The sequence below is a fragment of the Perca flavescens genome, chromosome 4, assembly GCF_004354835.1.
Source record: "Perca flavescens isolate YP-PL-M2 chromosome 4, PFLA_1.0, whole genome shotgun sequence".
Taxonomy (NCBI): Eukaryota; Metazoa; Chordata; class Actinopteri; order Perciformes; family Percidae; genus Perca; species Perca flavescens.
This window is the reverse complement of record NC_041334.1, coordinates 40,068,960-40,088,785: the sequence shown is the minus strand read 5'-3', so window position 1 is coordinate 40,088,785 and position 19,826 is coordinate 40,068,960. Positions and strand designations below refer to the sequence as shown.

General features: G+C 42.8%; 2 protein-coding genes across 2 annotated transcripts in view; one reads left to right on the top strand and one right to left on the bottom strand.

The window, feature by feature from the left end:
* Positions 1-10,517, bottom strand: part of atp6ap1la (ATPase H+ transporting accessory protein 1 like a) — a 27,687-nt gene extending 17,170 nt beyond the window's left edge. Inside the window, exon 1 of the mRNA XM_028576972.1 lies at positions 10,430-10,517. Within this exon, the coding sequence (XP_028432773.1) occupies positions 10,430-10,497 (68 nt within the window). The 5' untranslated portion in view covers positions 10,498-10,517. The remainder of the gene's footprint in view (positions 1-10,429) is intronic.
* Positions 10,450-19,826, top strand: rps23 (ribosomal protein S23). Its single transcript, XM_028576973.1, has 4 exons — positions 10,450-10,555; positions 13,752-13,911; positions 17,206-17,326; positions 19,640-19,826. Exons 1-4 carry the CDS (start codon positions 10,552-10,554, stop codon positions 19,784-19,786), a joined length of 432 nt encoding a protein of 143 aa, XP_028432774.1. The 5' UTR covers positions 10,450-10,551; the 3' UTR covers positions 19,787-19,826.

Here is a 19,826-nt window from a genome sequence, read left to right as displayed (position 1 = left end):
AACTGTTCTTCTTTATCCTGTCCTGTTTCTTCTTTAAACCCAACTGTCCCGTCTAAACCAAACTGTTCTTCTTTTCTTTATCTAAACCCAAACCCCCAACTGTCCCGTTCTTCTTTCCTGTTCTTCTTTACTAAACCCAACTGTCCCGTTCTTCTTTTTATCTGAACCCAACTGTCCCGTTCTTCTTTACCTAAACCCAACTGTCCCGTTCTTCTTTATCTAAACCCAACTGTCCCGTTCTTCTTTATCTAAACCCAACTGTCCCGTTCTTCTTTATCTAAACCCAACTGTCCCGCTCTTCTTTATCTAAACCCAACTGTCCCGTTCTTCTTTATCTAAACCCAACTGTCCTTTATCTAAACCCAACTCTTCTTTACCTAAACCCAACTGTCCCGTTCTTCTTTACCTAAACCCAATTTCTTTACCTAAACCCAACTGTCCCGTTCTTCTTTATCTAAACCCAACTGTCCCGTTCTTCTTTACCTAAACCCAACTGTCCCGTTCTTCTTTATCTAAACCCAACTGTCCCGTTCTTCTTTATCTAAAACCCAACTGTCCCCCAACTGTTCTTCTTTATCTAAACCCAACTGTCCCGTTCTTCTTTACCTAAACCCAACTGTCCCCCAACTGTTCTTCTTTTTATCTAAACCCAACTGTCCCATTCTTCTTTATCTAAACCCAACTGTCCCGTTCTTCTTTACCTAAACCCAACTGTCCCGTTCTTCTTTACCTAAACCCAACTGTCCCGTTCTTCTTTATCTAAACCCAACTGTCCTTTACCTAAACCCAACTGTTCTTCTTTACCTAAACCCAACTGTCCCGTTCTTCTTTACTAAACCCAACTGTCCCGTTCTTCTTTAAACCCAACTGTCCTCTAAAACCCAACTGTCCTGTTCTTCTTTAAAACCCAACTGTCCTGTTCTTCTTTTTACTAAACCCAACTGTTCTTCTTTATCTAAACCCAACTGTCCTGTTCTTCTTTACCTAAACCCAACTGTCCCGTTCTTCTTTATCTAAACCCAACTGTCCCGTTCTTCTTTACCTAAACCCAACTGTCCCATTTCACATTTTTCTCAGCACATATTAATTGTATTATTATTTTGCTTTGTTTAGAACAAGAGGCATAGAGTCGTCAAATCCTCCTCTCGACTCAATGACAGCCAAAAAATAACGGATTAGCTCCTCTTGTTTATGAGGACAGGACTGTGGATTGTGGGATTGCAATGATGACATAATCTCACACACACACACACACACACACACACACACACACACACACAGGTCATAAAGGATGAGGTGCATGGCTCTCAGCCAAAAGGAGATTTTGCAGCTTCTCCCTTCTTTCACCATTAGCAGCTGCACACTGGAGCAAAATGTCACACCACAAACGGCAGACACAGATCGACATTATCATCCCATTTGTGTTTTGTTCACGTCAACGCAATCAGCGAGAACGTTGATACTGAATGATTCTGTAAAAGCCCGGATAATGCATACAGATTTTTTTTTATAGAATTGTCGCTTTGTACAATATCTGCTACTACGATGCGGTTCAGGTTGGGTAATCATGATAAGTAAATGGTTAAGGCATGGTAAGGGTGAGGCAACTAAACACTTACTCATGGTTTGGGAACAATCATGGTTAATAAAAAACGTGAATGTTAACTTGGGGTTTGCAACAGGACACAAACACCTGCATGAAAGTCAGACGTACTATCACATAACTGGGATAACTGGGATACTGGTTTGTATCCATTTGATTAAGAGCAGTATTCACTCTCCTTTTAGCTCAAGTTTAATGACAAGCTCACAGAGAATACTCACCAACTCTGCCGATTCACAGAGGACTTAGCCGAGACTGTCCGCCGCCGAAAAACGACTTCATAAGTCGTTTGTACGATCAGCAATTACGACTTGCTGTTGTAATTATGACAGTAGCAAATCAGAACGTATAAGAGCACCAAATGGTCCTTTTTCACAGCAGACATGTTGACTTGTCATAGTAGGAAAAGCACAGCTGAAGTTGATAACCTTAACGATGGCTCAGTTCCATCAAGTGTCCCAGTAAGATATTTCAGAGTCAGCATGCACAATACCAGGACCTCTCCTATGTGGAATGCAGCCATCAGTAATGGTTTTGAATACACCAGGGCTTTTCTTACTATGACATGTCAACATGTCTGCTGTGAGAAATAGTCTATTCCACGTAGGGGCCGATCACACCGAGAAGCATTGCTAGGAACACGTCGCCAGCAGAACCATTGTTTTCCTGTGGTACGATTCAGCTGGTGTTCTACTTTACCACTTGCTTCCTGTTTTTAAGCCGGTGGATGACAGCAGCTACTTCCTCTCTGTTACACAACACTATTACAGTTACAGTAAAAAATATGACTGAAATATTTTCTCTGTCGCTCCGAAACGGACGTAAAAATATCCACCTCTCTCTGTAGTCCACCGTTAGCTAGCTACCGTAAATGTAGGCTACTTTTAAAATGCCATATTTTCATTCTGGGCTCACCAAAACGGACGTAAAAGCATATTACGGCTACCATATCTATAAAAGAGCCTTTCTTTTATGTAATTTTTCAGTTTTTCAACAATCGGTTTCGGGTCTGGGAGTGTGAACAGGTGCATGAGTTCTGGAATAAAACAACATCAGTAATATCTGATGTGATAGGATGTTGAATTCCTACTGACCTGATTGTCTTGTTACTTAATGATGACTCTAAATTACACCTGCTTGGGAGACTGCAACCAAGAAAATGATAGTTCAGCGCTGGCTCCTCTGGCTTTGTTATCTGTTCGTTTTCTTTCCTCGAGACCGCAGAGGGTGGGTCCAAACGCTACCCAACCCTACTCGGCACAGAACTAACAACATTGCTCAAAGTTGTGAATATTTTCAAGGGTATAACTTTGGTTTAAGAAGTAGAGGGACACACACAGGCTGGTCTGGGTGTCCTCCGACAATTTCTCTTGTTTCTATTGAAATCCCATTTCCTGTATTTCTACATTTAGGGACTATGATGATACAATCATCCAGAAAATAATTAAGTTGATCGTAGTGATAACTTCTTCCAGAAAAAGTAGTGCTAAACTATGTATACAAAGAAGATGTCTTACTCTCTTTATTGTTAATTCTTGTGTTGTCGTCCCGTAGACCATTAACCTGTTGTCAAGATTGAAAATTATTAACACAATCGTCTTGGCCTGCGCTAATTGCTCTACAAAGCCATGGTGCCTCTGCTAAATAGTCTCAGGAAGGAACTTGTTTTGGTGCAACATGTGGACATTCAAAAGTAGTTTTAGTCGTGCAACAGAAAGCTCAGATTGGACAGATAGTCTAGCTTGCTGTCTGGATTTACCCTGCAGAGATCTGAGGAGCAGTTAACCATAGTCCTCACAAATCCACCAGAGTTTAAAATACCAACACAAAGCAAACGGTGTGCCAGATATAGGGTTTTCAGCCTGTGCCTCTTCCCCCGAATGACCAAATAAGAAAATCACTAATGCAGCTTTATCGAAGTAACAAACACAGTTAATTAAACGACCATCTGGTGGGGCTCCAACAGTAGAAACCCATCAGTAATCTTTGCTGACCTTGTCAAAGTGTCAAAGATTAGAGAGTCACGAGAGCTCGGTCAGTGCATCTTTTGGCCATTTGATTTTCATTTCAAAAACAGGTATTAAAAAACTAAAAATTGTAATGTTTATGTTTATGGAATGGAAATCGAATGACCAAAAGATACACCGAATGAGGTCAAAAAACAACAAGCTTACTCATGCTCTCTGTCTGTGTCTCTCTGGATCTTCACCTACCTGCCAGCAGCTTGTTGGTCCAGGCAAGTGGCCGATTGCAGATGGAGGAGGAGAGAGAGGAGGAGAATGCTGCAGTGTTTCCATGGTGAAGCCATTGCTGTGGTGACCAGAGTGTGATGCCAGCAGACACTCTCCCCCCTCTCGCTAGGTCTTCGTAAGCTACTTTAATCAGCCCACCGTCTCTAAGCCCCCTGACAGATTGGCGAATCAGCCAATCAGGTCAGAGCAGAGGCAGACAGGGTTGAGAGAGCCCTCAGCCCCTCCCCCTGCTGTTCCCACATTTTCAATTCAGCTCAGGGAAAATACATTTCATTTCAGCAGACAAAGGTCATCACAATGACGAGTGCACCGACAAAAAAAAGTGCTTAGAATACAATCATATATCATATTGAATTAACTGAATTTGCCTTGTATGTACACATTTTCAGACATTAAAAAACAATGCATTCATTTCATAATTTATTGAAAACGTTCTGCTGCCTGTTTTATAAAGTACAACACCGCGCAAACATAGAATAACAAGACGTTATTTTCAAGTCATCTGTCACAGTTTAGATTATCCAAAAACCTGAAAACCAAGAGAAGGCAAGAGCTAAGAGGAGGTGCAGAAGTCTAGTTTTCCCTCAGACCATTTAAATTGCAATTTACTGAAGGATTATTATGGATGTTTTTGCCCAACAACGCCAAAATAAAGGGCCTATATGTCTGCAAACAGATTTTGTCACAGCTATAGCTTCGCAACCGTGCAAGATGGAGTCAGGAAACTATACAGGTGTTAGTTGTTAGTAGCTGCTCAAAATGAAGGCCAAGTTAAAAAATAGGTGTTATAGGATATGGGTATAGGAACTAGGGAAGGGGGGTTTTAACCTTTATTTATTCAAGGGATTTTCACTGAGAGGAAGCCTCTCTTTTGCAGGAACGCCCTGATCACATTCACACATTCATACTGGGAGCTGCCCAGTACCACCACAGTCTGATCTGATCACATTCATACTGGAAGCTGCCCAGTACCACCACAGTCTGACCTGATCACATTCATACTGGAAGCTGCCCAGTACCACCACAGTCTGATCTGATCACATTCATACTGGAAGCTGCCCAGTACCACCACAGTCTGACCTGATCACATTCATACTGGAAGCTGCCCAGTACCACCACAGTCTGATCTGATCACATTCATACTGGGAGCTGCCCAGTACCACCACAGTCTGATCTGATCACATTCATACTGGGAGCTGCCCAGTACCACCAGTCTGATCTGATCACATTCATACTGGGAGCTGCCCAGTACCACCACAGTCTGATCTGATCACATTCATACTGGAAGCTGCCCAGTACCACCACAGTCTGACCTGATCACATTCATACTGGAAGCTGCCCAGTACCACCACAGTCTGACCTGATCACATTCACACATTCATACTGGGAGCTGCCCAGTACCACCACAGTCTGACCTGATCACATTCATACTGGGAGCTGCCCAGTACCACCACAGTCTGACCTGATCACATTCATACTGGAAGCTGCCCAGTACCACCACAGTCTGATCTGATCACATTCATACTGGAAGCTGCCCAGTACCACCACAGTCTGACCTGATCACATTCATACTGGAAGCTGCCCAGTACCACCACAGTCTGATCTGATCACATTCATACTGGGAGCTGCCCAGTACCACCACAGTCTGACCTGATCACATTCATACTGGAAGCTGCCCAGTACCACCACAGTCTGATCTGATCACATTCATACTGGGAGCTGCCCAGTACCACCACAGTCTGATCTGATCACATTCATACTGGGAGCTGCCCAGTACCACCAGTCTGATCTGATCACATTCATACTGGGAGCTGCCCAGTACCACCACAGTCTGACCTGATCACATTCATACTGGGAGCTGCCCAGTACCACCACAGTCTGATCTGATCACATTCATACTGGGAGCTGCCCAGTACCACCACAGTCTGACCTGATCACATTCATACTGGAAGCTGCCCAGTACCACCACAGTCTGATCTGATCATATTCATACTGGGAGCTGCCCAGTACCACCACAGTCTGATCTGATCACATTCATACTGGGAGCTGCCCAGTACCACCAGTCTGATCTGATCACATTCATACTGGGAGCTGCCCAGTACCACCACAGTCTGACCTGATCACATTCATACTGGAAGCTGCCCAGTACCACCACAGTCTGATCTGATCACATTCATACTGGAAGCTGCCCAGTACCACCACAGTCTGATCTGATCACATTCATACTGGGAGCTGCCCAGTACCACCACAGTCTGATCTGATCACATTCATACTGGGAGCTGCCCAGTACCACCACAGTCTGATCTGATCACATTCATACTGGGAGCTGCCCAGTACCACCAGTCTGATCTGATCACATTCATACTGGGAGCTGCCCAGTACCACCACAGTCTGACCTGATCACATTCATACTGGGAGCTGCCCAGTACCACCACAGTCTGATCTGATCACATTCATACTGGAAGCTGCCCAGTACCACCACAGTCTGATCTGATCACATTCATATACTGGGAGCTGCCCAGTACCACCACAGTCTGACCTGATCACATTCATACTGGGAGCTGCCCAGTACCACCACAGTCTGACCTGATCACATTCATACTGGGAGCTGCCCAGTACCACCACAGTCTGACCTGATCACATTCATACTGGGAGCTGCCCAGTACCACCACAGTCTGATCTGATCACATTCATACTGGAAGCTGCCCAGTACCACCAGTCTGATCTGATCACATTCATACTGGGAGCTGCCCAGTACCACCACAGTCTGACCTGATCACATTCATACTGGGAGCTGCCCAGTACCACCACAGTCTGATCTGATCACATTCATACTGGGAGCTGCCCAGTACCACCAGTCTGATCTGATCACATTCATACTGGGAGCTGCCCAGTACCACCACAGTCTGATCGATCACATTCATACTGATCACATTCATACTGGGAGCTGCCCAGTACCACCAGTCTGATCTGATCACATTCATACTGGGGAGCTGCCCAGTACCACCAGTCTGATCTGATCCATTCATACTGGGACCTGATCACATTCATACTGGAAGCTGCCCAGTACCACCACAGTCTGATCTGATCACATTCATACTGGAAGCTGCCCAGTACCACCACAGTCTGATCTGATCACATTCATACTGGGAGCTGCCCAGTCCCACCAGTCTGATCTGATCACATTCATACTGGGAGCTGCCCAGTACCACCACAGTCTGATCTGATCACATTCATACTGGGAGCTGCCCAGTACCACCAGTCTGATCTGATCACATTCATACTGGGAGCTGCCCAGTACCACCACAGTCTGATCTGATCACATTCATACTGGGAACTGCCCAGTACCACCAGTCTGATCTGATCACATTCATACTGGGAGCTGCCCAGTACCACCACAGTCTGACCTGATCACATTCATACTGGAAGCTGCCCAGTACCACCACAGTCTGATCTGATCACATTCATACTGGGAGCTGCCCAGTCCCACCAGTCTGATCTGATCACATTCATACTGGGAGCTGCCCAGTACCACCACAGTCTGATCTGATCACATTCATACTGGGAGCTGCCCAGTACCACCACAGTCTGACCTGATCACATTCATACTGGGAGCTGCCCAGTACCACCACAGTCTGACCTGATCACATTCATACTGGAAGCTGCCCAGTACCACCACAGTCTGATCTGATCATTCATTCATACCACCACAGGGATCACATTCATACTGGGAGCTGCCCAGTACCACCACAGTCTGATCTGATCACATTCATACTGGGAGCTGCCCAGTACCACCACAGTCTGATCTGATCACATTCATACTGGGAGCTGCCCAGTACCACCAGTCTGATCTGATCACATTCATACTGGGAGCTGCCCAGTACCACCACAGTCTGACCTGATCACATTCATACTGGGAGCTGCCCAGTACCACCACAGTCTGATCTGATCACATTCATACTGGGAGCTGCCCAGTACCACCAGTCTGATCTGATCACATTCATACTGGGAGCTGCCCAGTACCACCACAGTCTGATCTGATCACATTCATACTGGGAGCTGCCCAGTACCACCAGTCTGATCTGATCACATTCATACTGGGAGCTGCCCAGTACCACCACAGTCTGATCTGATCACATTCATACTGGAAGCTGCCCAGTACCACCACAGTCTGACCTGATCACATTCATACTGGGAGCTGCCCAGTACCACCACAGTCTGATCTGATCATATTCATACTGGGAGCTGCCCAGTCTGACCACCACAGTCCACCAGTGACCTGATCACATTCATACTGGGAGCTGCCCAGTACCACCACAGTCTGACCTGATCACATTCATACTGGAAGCTGCCCAGTACCACCACAGTCTGATCTGATCATATTCATACTGGGAGCTGCCCAGTACCACCACAGTCTGATCTGATCACATTCATACTGGGAGCTGCCCAGTACCACCACAGTCTGATCTGATCACATTCATACTGGGAGCTGCCCAGTACCACCACAGTCTGATCTGATGGCCACTGAGCAGCTCAACTGGCGATTGGGGGTTGAGGGTCTTGCTCAAGGGAATCTTAGCATGGATGTAGAAGACCTGGATACTAGGGTTGTTTTTTATTTTTTTATTTTATTGTATGTCTACTGCAATCACATGATAGATAGAGAGATACTTTATTGATCCCCAAGGGGAAATTCAAGGTCCTAGTAGCTTACAGACATCACATACAACATACACATACATCACAAACAGGATGTTAAAATAACAAATCCATATGAATAATATGGACAATAAAAGATAATAAATAAACGAATAAAAAATCCACATGAATGTACTAAGCGATGTATAAGATATATATAACTGTACTATGCTTAGCTCGTAAATGGTAGCTCAGGCTTGACGTGCTTTGGTGATATTTTAATTCGGCTTTATACAATATGCATATGGCTTTTGAGCTGTCCGGGAGTTTTGGAAAATAAAAAGCTCCATTCAGCATTGTGTTGCTGCTGTCTTTCTCCATCATGTCTGCAGCCTTCAGCAGCAGGATGTGTTAGGAGGAAGTATGGCAGCTTGATGAGAAGTAAAGGTGCAGCAAAGGGTCAAAATAGTAGCCTGTTAGGCACGACGTGAAGCCGAGTGAAGTGAAAATAAATTAATAAATGGTGGCATGCGATCAAAAAAAATGAACGCGTTATTCTCGGCAATGCAGTCAATGCTACAATTAACTGACAATATAAGTTATAGAGTTACAGTTCTCAAGGACACCGAGTTATTCTCCCACATGTAGGAACCTGGTGAGTTAACCTGCAACATGTCAGCTGTTTGGAGATTCTTCAGCGTGTGGTCAGAAGATAACAAGTTTACAATATGTAACACCTGCAAGGAGACAGCAGGGCGTGGAGGGACCACACCAAGAACCAGAATCACATTTCTTTAGTGTGATATTAGATGTGTAAAGAAGGAAATGGTTCTAACGTTGGTCTTTAGATGTGTGTGGATGTCCCACACCAGGAGTCATTTATATAGTTCTGTTTTATAGTGATCCATTATCTGTTCAAGACATGTTCTATTAAAGAAAAGATAGAAGATACATATTTGTGTGCTGTACAGTGGTTAGAAAAACTTCAATCGGAATCGGTTAAAATCGGTATCGGCCGGCCTAACTCAAAGAAAATCAGAAATCGGAATTGGCCTAGAAAGTTGTAATTAGTGCATATATATATGTATATATATATATATATATATATATGGGAAAAGTAACTACGTGTACATACTGTGAATCGTTTTTGAATCGAAAATCGATATTGAATCGAATCGTGACATTTTCTGAATCTTGCACCCCTAGTTACGCGTTGGAGGCGGGGTCTGTTCCTTCCTATGACAGACGCTACATGAAGCCATCATGGAGCCATAAATTACCTGGATGATTGGCTTCTGCATTGTGCGGCTCATAGGCGCACATAAAGACCTCCGCCAGCCGAGACGCCTACTTCCAATTTAGCGCTCGGCTAACTTGAAATGGGGATAAAACGATTTAATTGTGCGGCTCTTCTAAACTTTCCAAATGTTATCAGCTCGATCTGAAAAGATTGAGCTTGGTCTGGTGATAGCCAGAATAGCAGTGTGTAGGAATTGAGCACCAATATATCATCAGATTGTTTTAACTTTTAAATATCGATGAGGCCAATAGTAGGCTACGTTAAAGACCCATAGGATCCAAGCACTTTAGAAACCTATAAAATGTTATATAACCTATAACATTAAGACAAAAATTAAAGAAATATTTTAGATTAAACAAGTGATAGCCTACTCATAGATTGCATGTAAGAAAAAGTCTCAAATCGTGTTAAAAAACTGAAAAGTCTAGAGAACATTGTAATTTCCCCTTGCAGGATTAATAATTAATAATTACATTACATTAAAATCTTTAAAACTCTACATTGATCTATATAGAAGTTACCAAATATCACAGTGTGGTTACACAAGTATTCCAATTGTTTGTCCTATAGCCTATTTAAAATGAATACACAGGCTAGGCTAGGCTACCTACAAAAATAAAATCACGATAGTTTTACCTTTGTGTGATAATTTCAGTCAGGCATTTTCTGTGGCCACGCCTGGCCGGGGTCCTCAGAATAGACATTGCCGCGGTGCATGCTGGGTCCTTCCTTTCTATCCCAAGCTCGCTTCTGCAATCATGGGTACGGCTCAAACTTCATCCTAAATACTTAATTATTCTGTTCACTGCTGCAATTTTTCACATCGATGTCGTATATGAATATCTTACAGACTGTTTTCGATATCTTTGTAATGGAAAAGGCTCCGCAGTAGATGAATAAACTGACTTATTCTACTTCTCTTTCCCTCGCAACGTGGAGCGGCCATAACACGTCCGAGCTGCGTAACGTTAACGCTAGCGGCGTGTTAGCATGGTTAGCTTAGCATAGCATACCTCCCTTTTTACACTTTAAACCGCTCATGTCCATATGTTAGTATTTAATTAAACAGATAACGAAATAGCTGAACTTCTGATGTCGATGTGTATGTAGTCTCAGATTGTGAGTGTTCATCAGTCTAGTTGGCTTCATGCTAATAAGCTAATAAGGCTTCCTTTACTCGTCGGAGTACAATTATAATTGCAGGGTTTGGGGGGAAATGTCGCGATAAGACGCGCGGAATGCACAAAATATCGTTAAATATTAACCGTAAAGTCTAATGTTGCTATAGTAATAAGTAATAACCTACTAATGTTTAGTGGTTGTACAGCTAGCTGTAGTTGGTCCAACTCATAACCTACTAATGTTTAGTGGTTGTACAGCTAGCTGTAGTCGGTCCCACTCATAACCTACTAATGTTTAGTGGTTGTACAGCTAGCTGTAGTCGGTCCCACTCATAACCTACTAATGTTTAGTGGTTGTACAGCTAGCTGTAGTCGGTCCCACTCATAACCTACTAATGTTTAGTGGTTGTACAGCTAGCTGTAGTCGGTCCCACTCATAACCTACTAATGTTTAGTGGTTGTACAGCTAGCTGTAGTCGGTCCCACTCATAACCTACTAATGTTTAGTGGTTGTACAGCTAGCTGTAGTCGGTCCCACTCATAACCTACTAATGTTTAGTGGTTGTACAGCTAGCTGTAGTCGGTCCCACTCATAACCTACTAATGTTTAGTGGTTGTACAGCTAGCTGTAGTCGGTCCCACTCATAACCTACTAATGTTTAGTGGTTGTACAGCTAGCTGTAGTCGGTCCCACTCATAACCTACTAATGTTTAGTGGTTGTACAGCTAGCTGTAGTCGGTCCCACTCATAACCTACTAATGTTTAGTGGTTGTACAGCTAGCTGTAGTCGGTCCCACTCATAACCTACTAATGTTTAGTGGTTGTACAGCTAGCTGTAGTTGGTCCAACTCATAACCTACTAATGTTTAGTGGTTGTACAGCTAGCTGTAGTCGGTCCCACTCATAACCTACTAATGTTTAGTGGTTGTACAGCTAGCTGTAGTCGGTCCCACTCATAACCTACTAATGTTTAGTGGTTGTACAGCTAGCTGTAGTCGGTCCCACTCATAACCTACTAATGTTTAGTGGTTGTACAGCTAGCTGTAGTCGGTCCCACTCATAACCTACTAATGTTTAGTGGTTGTACAGCTAGCTGTAGTCGGTCCCACTCATAACCTACTAATGTTTAGTGGTTGTACAGCTAGCTGTAGTCGGTCCCACTCATAACCTACTAATGTTTAGTGGTTGTACAGCTAGCTGTAGTCGGTCCCACTCATAACCTACTAATGTTTAGTGGTTGTACAGCTAGCTATAGTCGGTCCCACTCATAACCTACTAATGTTTAGTGGTTGTACAGCTAGCTGTAGTTGGTCCCACTCATAACCTACTAATGTTTAGTGGTTGTACAGCTAGCTGTAGTTGGTCCAACTCATAACCTCCTAATGTTAGTGGCTCAACAGCTAGCTGTAGTCAGCCCCTCTCATACCTACTCATGTTGACTGGAAACTTTGATATAATTAGAATTGTAGGCTTGCAAATGTTGAGAGCTCTTAATTGGTGTGAAATTGGGTTAGCCCTGTTCCCAAGTGATGCTGCAGTCCCTGTATGTCTTATTTGTTTAACTAAATAAAAGCAGGCCATGCTGTTTAAGGGAAGGGAACAGTTTAGTTACAGTTCAAATGTCTGAACTGTTGAGGTGTGGAAACGGACTCACCCGGTCCTCCAGAGGCTACCTAATGAGCTTTATCGGTGTTTGAGTTCTAGTTGGAGAGACTTAAACAACGTTTCTCTATACTTGTGCAAGAAGTCAGATGGCTATAGGCAGTTGGCTGTGGTCTGACTGAAGTGCATGTAAGTGAGTTTAGTGATTGGTGCTGCAGCAGCCCAGCACTCAATTTCACAAAACCAATTTATTGTTCATAGCACAGGTGATGGTAACTCATTTAAAACCCACTTTTAACTCTATAATGTTTATACTGCGGCCACAGAATAGGGAAACAGTTTTTCTGTGTGGTCTGGTCATTTAAAATGTATTTTTTTCTATTTCACAATTATCGTAAGAGTATGGCAGTAGCTCAGTCCGTAGGAGGTTAGTGTGGACTGGTAGCTGGAGAGGTGCCAGTTCACCTCCTGGGCACTGCCAAGGTGCTCTTGAGCAACGCACCGAACCCCCAACCGCTCAGAGCGCTACTCCAAGGAGCAGCCCCCTACAGGGTTACTGTGGAGTCTTAAAATGTCTGTCTGTGTTCTGGGACTTAATTAATTTGAAACATGTCTTAATGTTTCTACGACCATGCAACGCTACCTCTATTGCGTATTTGTTTTTTTAATTTCGTGGTGTTGTAGTTCTTTATTTCGCTAGTCCAAATATAATTTCACTGTGTTACAACTACAGTTGAGACCAACATGCAACTTATATTGAAGCCAATCAGCTTTCGGGTTCTTTGCACAAGTCTCTTTTTTTGATTGTACCACAGACATGAAACTGATTTTATTTTTCAGCTTTGGGGTAGTGCAAGTTTAGCGATACTTGGCTTGAAATTTAGGGCTTAGTTGGTGTCGTGATAAGTCTTAAATTTCATACATAATGGTCTTAAAGTCTTAAATTTGACTTGGTGATACCTGCACTGACATCTCTCCATGTATAGGTCCTAAACATGTTTTGTAATTCAGGCCTGTGTTTTAATGTGTGCAGCTGTACTAACTGAGTGAAAATTGTGAATTTTCTTGCAGGATAAAGGAAGGCATTCTTCTTCTTTATGATAAATTTCTTTATGATTTGGAGACACGGATGCTGTTAAACATAAGCCAAGAATTCCACATCAGTCTGAAAAAACAAGACTCTGGTTCTGCATTGGGTCTAACATTTTATTCCCTGCTGATCTTTGTCTTCCAGGAAAGTGTCGTGGTCTGCGCACAGCCAGGAAGCTCCGTAACCACCGCCGTGAGCAGAAATGGCACGATAAGCAGTACAAGAAGGCCCATCTGGGCACCGCCCTGAAGGCTAACCCCTTCGGAGGAGCCTCCCACGCCAAAGGCATCGTGCTGGAGAAAGTGTGAGTACCGGGACACCTACTGAACCTTAAAGGTCCCATGACGTGGTGCTTTTTGGATGCTTATATGTATATATAGGCCTTAGTGGTCCCCTAATACTGTATCTGAAGTCTCTTTTATATAGACCTTAGTGGTCTCTATTACTGTATCTGAAGTCTCTTTTATATAGACCTTAGTGGTCCTCTAATACTGTATCTGAAGTCTCTTTTATATAGGCCTTAGTGGTCCCCTAATACTGTATCTGAAGTCTCTTTTATATAGACCTTAGTGGTCCCCTAATACTGTATCTGAAGTCTCTTTTATATAGACCTTAGTGGTCTCTAATACTGTATCTGAAGTCTCTTTTATATAGACCTTAGTGGTCCCCTATTACTGTATCTGAAGTCTCTTTTATATAGACCTTAGTGGTCCCCTAATACTGTATCTGAAGTCTCTTTTATATAGACCTTAGTGGTCTCTAATACTGTATCTGAAGTCTCTTTTATATAGGCCTTAGTGGTCCCCTATTACTGTATCTGAAGTCTCTTTTATATAGACCTTAGTGGTCCCCTAATACTGTATCTGAAGTCTCTTTTATATAGACCTTAGTGGTCCCCTAATACTGTATCTGAAGTCTCTTTTATATAGACCTTAGTGGTCCCCTAATACTGTATCTGAAGTCTCTTTTATATAGACCTTAGTGGTCCCCTAATACTGTATCTGAAGTCTCTTTTATATAGACCTTAGTGGTCTCTATTACTGTATCTGAAGTCTCTTTTATATAGACCTTAGTGGTCCTCTAATACTGTATCTGAAGTCTCTTTTATATAGACCTTAGTGGTCCCCTAATACTGTATCTGAAGTCTCTTTATATAGATCTTAGTGGTCCCCTAATACTGTATCTGAAGTCTCTTTTATATAGACCTTAGTGGTCCCCTAATACTGTATCTGAAGTCTCTTTTATATAGACCTTAGTGGTCTCTATTACTGTATCTGAAGTCTCTTTTATATAGGCCTTAGTGGTCCCCTATTACTGTATCTGAAGTCTCTTTTATATAGACCTTAGTGGTCCCCTAATACTGTATCTGAAGTCTCTTTTATATAGACCTTAGTGGTCCCCTAATACTGTATCTGAAGTCTCTTTTATATAGACCTTAGTGGTCCCCTAATACTGTATCTGAAGTCTCTTTTATATAGACCTTAGTGGTCCCCTAATACTGTATCTGAAGTCTCTTTTATATAGACCTTAGTGGTCCCCTAATACTGTATCTGAAGTCTCTTTTATATAGACCTTAGTGGTCCCCTAATACTGTATCTGAAGTCTCTTTTATATAGACCTTAGTGGTCCCCTAATACTGTATCTGAAGTCTCTTTTATATAGACCTTAGTGGTCTCTATTACTGTATCTGAAGTCTCTTTTATATAGACCTTAGTGGTCTCTATTACTGTATCTGAAGTCTCTTTTATATAGACCTTAGTGGTCCTCTAATACTGTATCTGAAGTCTCTTTTATATAGATCTTAGTGGTCCCCTAATACTGTATCTGAAGTCTCTTTTATATAGACCTTAGTGGTCTCTATTACTGTATCTGAAGTCTCTTTTATATAGACCTTAGTGGTCCTCTAATACTGTATCTGAAGTCTCTTTTATATAGACCTTAGTGGTCCCCTAATACTGTATCTGAAGTCTCTTTTATATAGACCTTAGTGGTCCCCTAATACTGTATCTGAAGTCTCTTTTATATAGACCTTAGTGGTCCCCTAATACTGTATCTGAAGTCTCTTTTATATAGACCTTAGTGGTCCCCTAATACTGTATCTGAAGTCTCTTTTATATAGACCTTAGTGGTCCTCTAATACTGTATCTGAAGTCTCTTTTATATAGGCCTTAGTGGTCCCCTATTACTGTATCTGAAGTCTCTTTTATATAGGCCTTAGTGGTCCTCTAATACTGTATCTGAAGTCTCTTTTATATAGGCCTTAGTGGTCCCCTAATACTGTATCTGAAGTCTCTTTTTATATAGACCTTAGTGGTCCCCTAATACTGTATCTGAAGTCTCTTTTATATAGACCTTAGTGGTCCCCTAATACTGTATCTGAAGTCTCTTTTATATAGACCTTAGTGGTCCCCTATTACTGTATCTGAAGTCTCTTTTATATAGACCTTAGTGGTCCCCTAATACTGTATCTGAAGTCTCTTTTATATAGACCTTAGTGGTCCCCTAATACTGTATCTGAAGTCTCTTTTATATAGACCTTAGTGGTCCCCTAATACTGTATCTGAAGTCTCTTTTATATAGACCTTAGTGGTCCCCTAATACTGTATCTGAAGTCTCTCTTATATAGACCTTAGTGGTCCCCTAATACTGTATCTGAAGTCTCTTTTATATAGACCTTAGTGGTCCCCTAATACTGTATCTGAAGTCTCTTTTTTTATAGACCTTAGTGGTCCCCTAATACTGTATCTGAAGTCTCTTTCCTGAAATTCAGCCTACATTCTATTTTATTCTTAATTTGTTATTAGGTCCCTCAGGATATTATCGAATTTATAAAATGTATTATTTCTGTATTTATATACATATTATCACACACGTGTGTAGTGGAGTGATGCTGATTGCAAAACCCTGTTCATGATACATAGGCAGACAGCTAGTCATTTTTAGACTTTTGACCTTTCCCCCTCTGATAAAGTTGACCCCTTTTGATGCTCCAGTTAAAATCTTGCTGACTAGAGTTTGATTGGATGTTTTAAACTCCAATCACCCAGTGGACGCCAGTACAGCCCGACCGATAAAGCGTACAAAAACATAAAACAAAACGTACAGATTTCTCTATTAGTTATTTATGAGTCCTCACTAAACTAATATGTATTTGTTTTGTCACAACAGAACATCAAAATATATTAAAGTTCTGATAAATAAAATGTATAAAAATACAAACTTTCCTTTGAACAAAAACGCAATAAAAGATCTCCGTGTTGCCAGCAGGGAGGTTGTAGAGAGCCCTCTGGTGGACAAATTGTGCAACTGCAACGCTCAGAACATGGTTGAAGGGTGTTTCGTCAGATTTAGATTTTTAAATATTCATTTATCGGCCGTTATAAACACCAATAGTTTGGAAAATGCCCAATATCGGCCGATATATCGGTCGGACTCTAGTGGCCAGTCACCTCTCCATCACCTACTTGAAAGAATTGCATTGTGTGTTTTGTTTTTTATTCAATCATAAAGCTCTTGACATTTCCTTCCAGTTATTTTTACCTATTTTTAACTGTTTTAAGTTTGTTAAAGAGTTATTCTGTGTTTTCTCCGTGTGCAGTGGCGTTGAGGCTAAGCAGCCCAACTCCGCCATCAGGAAGTGCGTGAGAGTTCAGCTCATCAAGAATGGCAAGAAGATCACCGCCTTCGTCCCCAACGACGGTTGCCTCAACTTCATCGAGGTAAAGCCTGCCCTGCGTACATCCCAGAATAATATCCCAAACAAGTGTGTTGTGATGCAGCCGAAAAACTGAGCTAAAGTAAATCCTACCAAGTGTTTCTACTAGCTGTATTCTCAGGTTCAAATCAGCCACAGTTTACACACCCATGTTAAAGTTGACTAAAAAGAGGAATACAAAAATCCATCTTTTGGAAATTGATCTTAATGCCTTCAAGAAATTATTTAAAATCCAACCTTTAAGGACACCAATTTTCTTTGTGAATGAATAATGTATCGTGAATAAATAAGTCCACCCCTATGTTAGATTCCCATAGAGGCAGAGAGAGACTTTTATTTTGAAAGGCCAGTTATTTTATGGATCCAGGATACTATGCATCCTGATAAAGTTCCCTCGGCCTTTGGAATTAAAATACCCCCCCATCACCACATACCCTTCACCATACCCCCCCCCATCATCACATACCCTTCACCATACCCCCAACATCACCACATACCCTTCACCATACCCCCCCATCATCACATACCCTTCACCATACCCCCAACATCACCACATACCCTTCACCATACCCCCCATCATCACATACCCTTCACCATACCCCCACATCATCACATACCCTTCACCATACCCCCCCATCATCACATACCCTTCACCATACCCCCATCACCACATACCCTTCACCATACCCCAACATCACCACATACCCTTCACCATACCCCCCCATCATCACATACCCTTCACCATACCCCCAACATCACCACATACCCTTCACCATACCCCCAACATCACCACATACCCTTCACCATACCCCCCCATCATCACCCCTTCACCATACCCCCAACATCACCACATACCCTTCACCATACCCCCCCATCATCACATACCCTTCACCATACCCCCAACATCACCACATACCCTTCACCATACCCCAACATCACCACATACCCTTCACCATACCCCCCCATCATCACATACCCTTCACCATACCCCCAACATCACCACATACCCTTCACCATACCCCCAACATCACCACATACCCTTCACCATACCCCCCCATCATCACATACCCTTCACCATACCCCCAACATCACCACATACCCTTCACCATACCCCCATCATCACATACCCTTCACCATACCCCCAACATCACCACATACCCTTCACCATACCCCCCCAACATCACCACATACCCTTCACCATACCCCCCCATCATCACATACCCTTCACCATACCCCCAACATCACCACATACCCTTCACCATACCCCCCATCATCACATACCCTTCACCATACCCCCAACATCATCACATACCCTTCACCATACCCCCACATCACCACATACCCTTCACCATACCCCAACATCACCACATACCCTTCACCATACCCCCCATCACACATACCCTTCACCATACCCCCAACATCACCACATACCCTTCACCATACCCCCAACATCACCACATACCCTTCACCATACCCCCCATCATCACATACCCTTCACCATACCCCCAACATCACCACATACCCTTCACCATACCCCCCCATCATCACATACCCTTCACCATACCCCCAACATCACCACATACCCTTCACCATACCCCCAACATCACCACATACCCTTCACCATACCCCCAACATCACCATACCCTTCACCATACCCCCAACATCATCACATACCCTTCACCATACCCCCCCATCATCACATACCCTTCACCATACCCCAACATCATCACATACCCTTCACCATACCCCCCCCATCATCACATACCCTTCACCATACCCCCAACATCATCACATACCCTTCACCATACCCCCCCATCATCACATACCCTTCACCATACCCCCAACATCATCACATACCCTTCACCATACCCCCCCATCATCACATACCCTTCACCATACCCCCAACATCATCACATACCCTTCACCATACCCCCCACATCATCACATACCCTTCACCATACCTAGAGATTGGCATGGGGTACTTTCCATACTACCATTCTATTTATTTACGATACATTATTCATTCACAAACAAAATTGGTGTCCTCAAAGGTTGGATTTTTCCTCTTTCTTTTTTTTTTTTTTTTTTTTTTTTTTTAAGGCATAAAGATCAATTTCCAAAAGATGATTTTTATTTTTTTAGTCAACTTTAGCATGGGTTCATACACTTATGAGCACCACTGTATGTTATGCCATCTGATTAAAACTTAACAGCTTTTACAAAAAGCTGTTTTGATGCAGCTTAATGTCTCTGCATGTCCTGAAATGTCTCGCTATGTGGACTGACCATCCTCTTCCCTCTCCCTTCGGTGTCGCAGGAGAACGATGAGGTTCTGGTGGCAGGATTTGGGCGTAAAGGTCACGCCGTTGGTGATATTCCTGGAGTTCGTTTTAAGGTGGTCAAAGTGGCCAACGTGTCCCTGCTGGCTCTCTACAAAGGCAAGAAGGAGAGACCCAGGTCATAGACAGTCAGGCACAACATAAATAAAACCTTTTCAATTACAA

Bases quoted from the DNA above. Each gene is read 5' to 3' on its own strand.
- rps23 (XM_028576973.1), top strand. The intron at 13,912-17,205 runs GTGAGTACCGGG...CTCCGTGTGCAG, and splicing joins GGCATCGTGCTGGAGAAAGT to TGGCGTTGAGGCTAAGCAGC. The intron at 17,327-19,639 runs GTAAAGCCTGCC...TCGGTGTCGCAG, and splicing joins GTTGCCTCAACTTCATCGAG to GAGAACGATGAGGTTCTGGT.